This window comes from Myotis brandtii, unplaced genomic scaffold (genome assembly GCF_000412655.1).
Source record: "Myotis brandtii unplaced genomic scaffold, ASM41265v1 scaffold480, whole genome shotgun sequence".
Lineage (NCBI taxonomy): Eukaryota > Metazoa > Chordata > Mammalia > Chiroptera > Vespertilionidae > Myotis > Myotis brandtii.
This window is the reverse complement of record NW_005368342.1, coordinates 841,057-847,064: the sequence shown is the minus strand read 5'-3', so window position 1 is coordinate 847,064 and position 6,008 is coordinate 841,057. Positions and strand designations below refer to the sequence as shown.

The 6,008-nt window shown below is 47.8% G+C and overlaps 1 protein-coding gene across 6 annotated transcripts in view; it reads right to left on the bottom strand.

Annotated features, from left to right (window-relative positions):
• Nucleotides 1-6,008, bottom strand: part of LAS1L (LAS1-like, ribosome biogenesis factor) — a 25,095-nt gene that overhangs the window by 6,080 nt on the left and 13,007 nt on the right. For all 6 annotated transcript variants that reach the window (XM_014547673.1, XM_014547674.1, XM_005876178.2 and 3 more), the window contains one exon: nucleotides 2,069-2,577. In XM_014547673.1, the coding sequence (XP_014403159.1) occupies nucleotides 2,069-2,577 (509 nt within the window). The remainder of the gene's footprint in view (nucleotides 1-2,068; nucleotides 2,578-6,008) is intronic.

Below are 6,008 nucleotides of genomic sequence, written 5' to 3'. Positions count from 1 at the left end.
AATAAAAAAAATCACAATTTTTAATTATAAACCTGTGTTTTCTATCAAAATTACTTCTTGCGTGAATTTTGGGACACCCTTTATCAGTACATCCAGTGTTTTCAAGCGAAGCTTTTAATAGTGAGCTTCTCCAAGTAGATCCAGTTTCTGCCTTCTGCGTCTTCCTGGTACCCAAAGAACTTTCCCTGTCACAATGCTCCTAACATTCTGGAAAGTACCAACCCTGGACTAGCTTTTTCTAAAATTTATATTTTTATTGATTTTAGATTTTAGAGAGAGAGGAAGGGAGAGGAAGAGAGAGATAGAAACATCCATGAAAGAGAAATAGTAACATTGATTGGCTGCCTCCAGCACGCCCCCTGCTGGGGATTGAGCCCACAACCTGGGTATGTGCCCTGAGCAGAAAGCAAACTGGTGACCTCTTGGTGCATGGGTTGACACTCAACCACTGAGCTATACAGGCGGGGCTGGACTAGCCTTTTATGTTACCCATAGAAGCCCCTCAGAAAGGGCTATTCCCCTGCCTGCCTATTTCCCCACCCCTGGCTCTTTTACAGGAAGGAAGTTATGCCTGTCTTGATGCCCTACATTGCCCTATGCATACAAAGATACCTTTGTATACAGGGACCCTACCTCCATGTCATTGACCTGATGATCCTTCCTCCCCATCACTAACATCCACAACCATGTCTACGTCACTACCCCTGCCTCTGTAGTCTAACACCCTTACACATATTCCTTCAGTGACAGCATGAACATACACAGGTGATCTCTGGATGGCTGCCTCACTGCCTGTTCTCATGCCTTTCCATATACTCCACCTCATTGTTGCCACTTCTCTGCCTCATACAGATATCTCCTGGCAACCCTGCCTCCTCTTCCAAAAACATGCATGACTATGTGTGCATATATACACAGAAGCATATGATCTCTTTTCACAGCCTTTCACACACACACACACACACACACACACACACACACTTCCTGCTTCAATTCCCCTCACTTTTGATATTTACAAAGACCCACAAACACAGACCTCCTTCCCCTGAGATATTTCTGTCACTCTGCCTTGGTTTGTCCAGCACATGCAGGCACATAGCCATTCACACACACATAGACATAAACATATTCTTTCACCCCTACCACTCAGATCCTTTATGCCCCAGCCCTTCCATGCACGTCCACACAAGGGCAAAGGTTCCACTTTTCCCCTACGTTTCTTCACTGCCTCCCCTCTCTCTCCCTGTTGTTTCCCACCATGCCCACCCTACACCACCCCAGCCCCAGTTGTTTTCCCTCCCTCCCTCAGTCTCTATAACAAGACTTTGTCCCACATCTAAGTATGTGTGCATACACACATGCCCACACACACACACCAGACTGTTCATTCCTTTGGGGTCTCCCTGCTTTAAGATTCCTGCTCCCTAACCTAAATGAGGGCACTCAAAACACCACCTTCAGGAGAAACAGATTCATGTTCCCCCACTTCCCTGCCTTCTCCAAGTTTTGTTTAACTAGCTTGTGTGCTCATCTAAAAACCATGTCACTCCTTATTTCACTATTCTGATCTTACTTCTACTTCCTGACTTTATGCCTCTGGGTTCCTCCTTTCTCATACACACAGCAAAATCCTGTCTCATCACCATCCAGCCTCCATGTGTACATACACATTCCCATATACACAAAAAGCACTCCTTTGTCTCTCTGTCCCTGCACTACTGCATGACGTGAAAAACACATGCAGAATCAGACATATATCTACCCTCTACCTCTCACTTTCTCCTCTATGTTTTGCTGCACAGGGCCATACCCACACCATCCCCTCTAAATGTGCTCTTTGCATGAAGTAGCTGGCAACATGACAGGGCTTAGGTACCTGGCACCTACATACTGTCCTAAGGGGGAGGGAAGCCAGCTGTCAACCATATACTAGGGTGCCTCCAAGGCTTGCCTCACAGGAGCTACCTTCTGCTACTTTCCATTTCTTCTCTAGGATGGAGAAAAGCCTCAAGAGGCAGCCTGAGAGAACAGATGGGTGTGGGGACAAAGTGTATATCAGGCTTCTTACCCGAGCTAACTTGCCATGCAGAACCCTGCAGCGCTCCTCTTTTCTGAGCCAGGAGCCTGGCATTCTCGACAGTGGGGGACTCCTCCTCCAAAGAGAAAGTACCCAACTCCATTCTGTCTTCCTCCTCCTCATCTTCATCATCTTCATCATCGTCGTCATCTTCATCCTCCTCCTCCTCCTCCCACTTCTCTTGGTAATCATTTTCCTCTTCCTCCTCTTCTACCTGGTCTTCTAAGACCTCATTCTCCTCCATCTCATCTTCCTTGACATCATTAAGGTTTCCCTTCTCCTCCTGCTGCTGGGCTTCTCCTTCAGGCCTGGAGTTGGGGCCAGAGGGTTTGAGGCTCCAATACAGGCTGTCCAGTGTGTATGCAGACTTTCCAATAGGGGAGGCCTCTGAGCCATCCTCCACCAGGCTGTTTTTTCCATTCTGGGTATAAATGGAACAGATATGCAGCAGCTTCTTCTGATCCTCATCTGGCAGGACCTGCCCCATGGCTTTGAAGATGCTAAGCAAAGGAAGGGATGGGATAAAAAAGATTCAGAACCTCAAGTCACTACATACCCACTACTCCAGAGTTTGAACTTGTCTCTGAGCTTCCACATTTGCCTCTAAAAGGCAGTGTAATAGAGCGAAAACAAGACTATGGACCCTGAACAAGATCTGTGATTCATCTGTGTGGCTCACTTCCATTCTCAGTAAAATGAGGACAATAATGGCACCTGACTGATAGAATGCCTGGCACAGTGCTTGGCACATAGTAGGCATGCAATAAATGATAGCTATTTTAATCTGGATTAAAATGCTATGTAGCCCTAACCGGTTTGGCTCAGTGGATAGAGCATCGGCCTGCGGACTGAAAGGTCCCAGGTTCAATTCCGGTTAAGGGCATGTACCTTGGTTGCGGGCACATCTCCAGTAGGAGGTGTGCAGGAGGCAGCTGATCGATGTTTCTCTCTCATCGGTGTTTCTAACTTTCTATCCCTCTCCCTTCCTCTCTGTAAAAAATCAATAAAATGTTTTTAAAAAAATGCTATGTAAATATACAAACGAGCCAATAGGCCTATAGGCTTGGACATGAGAATGACATATCTTCTGGTCTATCTAAGCAATCTGTCCTGAACTCCAAAAATATGCCTGGAAGTGTGCTGGGCTCCTTCTGAGTGGAACAAAAGTGTGATCCCTCTCTGGGAACAACTACAGCCAGCCTGGAATGGCTAAAAAGAAAAAAAAAGCAGCAGTTGACAAGACAAATCAGGAATGGAAAGGATGCCAGATGAGCACTGAGGATCTCTGGCACTACTGGAGCTTCGGGGAGGAAGAAAGCACAAGGACGGCAGGAGAGATCAAGGGAGGACTTCATGCAGAGACAAAAGTGAGCACACTGTGCTGTGTGCATGTGGTGAGACAAGCCTGGTTCAAAGGGGAAGGGCTGTGCTGAGGAGCTGCGCGAGAACAGGCTGCAAAGGTTAAGTGTGTGTGTTGGGCGGAAAGGGTCACCTGATAACTGAGCACAGGTGAAGGCTGCATTTTTGAAGATCACTATGGTGCCCGTGTGGAGGATGGCCACATGGAGGATGGCCTGGATGAGACAGCCTGGAGGCAGGGAAACCAGGGAGACTTGGTGAGGGCTGACGGAGGGTACTGGCAGTGGAAGTGGGAGGAGAGAAGCTGTGAGGACAAATAGTCAGAGAGCAGGGCTTGATGATCATCTGGCAGGAGTCAGGGGAGAGTTAAAGATGATGACATGGTTCACACAAAGGACGGTGCTAACAGCAAAACAACGAGCAGACAGAGCCACTGGGAAGGAGAGCTCCTGGGGAGGAAGAGGGTGAGCATTCCTTGCAGAACCTCACATAGAACCAGGCACCTGGTCACTGATGGAGGCATGGGTGGGTGGAAGATGGATAGTTTCTTCTAGGTGCATCAAGTTTGAACTGTGAGCCATTCATGGAAGGGCCATATAGTCTGAGGCTGTTCTTCTTTCTCTGCACCCCACAGGCAGACATATGAGTGGTCTCTGGTCACTGGTCACAGGGGGCAAGGCTGGGGGCTAGTGACTCTACTGGGAAACTGGGGACCTTCTCTGCAGGGCTAATTTCATGTTGCAAGAGGACACTGGCTCAAATTGAATTGATATTGGCTGGCTGAGGGAAGCTCTTGAAAAGCTTCCAGCCCTATTAGAGGAAAAGTCAGAGAGAAACTCTTTCCTCTCATGGTGGCCCATTAGTATGATTAATAAGAAATATTCCCAGGTACTTGACATTGCCGTATCACTATTGTTTATTATTAGCTACCTGATATCTCGAGCTGTCTAGTCTGACCACAGAGGTGCAAGGGTGGTATGAATCTTAAAATGCATCTCCTTTCTCGGGTTTGCCAGTCACAGGTCAGGTTGGTGGAAAGATGGTGGACTTTGGACTCATGAGACATGTGTCCAAATCTCTGCCCCAACATCAACAAACTATGTGACTTTGGATAAGTCATTTTGCTCCTCAGAGCCTCAATGTCTTTGTTATCTGTGAAATAAGGATATTATACCTCCACCTTCAAAGACTGCTGTGTCAAATGAAGTAACTTTTACAAAAAACACAGCACCATGCCTGACAACTAATTGCCACTGGTATCTTTTATTTTTCATCTGGGGAAAACAAAAGCCAAATTTTTTCTATGTATCTAATAACACATGCTTTTTTGCAATATTGCTATCTAATGGAACACTGTAGAAAGAGCACAGGAGTAAAGACAGTGTATCTGGATTTTGGCCTCAGCTCTGACTTGCAGACTTGCTACTGACTTGTAGCATAACACCTGGGTAAATCCTGTTTCCCGATCTGTGTAATGAGGTGACTTGGACTACATTCATTAATTAACTGGGAAAAGCAGGACCTCTGCACAAGAAATCACACCTAAGTGAGCCACTATTACTGCTGGCATGTGTATGTTTTGGTTGGGAGATCTCTATGGTCCAGACTTTTCCCAGACCAACAGCTTCCACTCTGCAGGCACGTAGGATTGAAAAGTACCTTGAAGGTCACCTATTCAAACCTTTCCATGCTACTCTTTTCACAACCTCTCTCCATTACATACACATGCTGTGTTCCTTCTGGCTTTGAAACTTCCTTTATTCTTTTCTGTGCTCAAATTGCTCCAATGCCTCATCTGTGATGCTTTCCTGATGCTTCTAGGCCTTTTTGGTTCTCCTCCCAGTTTCCCACCCATCCATATCACTTCCAGTCTGGAGCACACATATCTGGAGATTTGGCTCTTTGGTTCAGTCCCATCTCCTACAGGTCTTGCCCTAGCTGACTTTCTATACAGGCTTTTTTCTCTTATAAGCTACTACTTATCTAATAAAAGAGAAACATGCAAATTGACCATACCTCTGCTACACTCACAAGCCACGCCCACCAGCCAATCAGAGTGACGATATGCAAATTAACCCAACCAAGATGGTGGCCAGCAGCCACGAAGCTGGAGCAAGCAGGAGGCTTGGTTGCCCCGGCGATGGAGGAAGCCAAGCTTGGCCAGCTGTGGGCTCCGCTCAAGGCAACAAAGTTTCAATTATAGAAGATAAATAAATCCCAGATACCGGCTTCCAGCCAGCCTCTACTGGAAGCTTGGGTGGCTGGGGGCCATGACCAGCCTGCAAACAGCCATCAGCCCCTCACCCAGAATGGCCACACCCTCATAAGGTGAGGATCCCCGCTGGGGGGGTTGGCCAGCCTACAAACAGCCATCAGCGCCTCACCCAGTCTGGCCAGGAACCCCAGCAGGACCCCCCACCCTGAAGAAGGTGTGGCCAGCCTGCAAACGGCCCTCAGCCCCTCACCCAGGCTGACCAGGCACCCCAGTGGGGACCCCCACACTGAAGGGGCTGTGGCCAGCCTGCAAACAGCCACCAGTCCCTCACCCAGGCTGGCCAGGCACCCCAGCGGG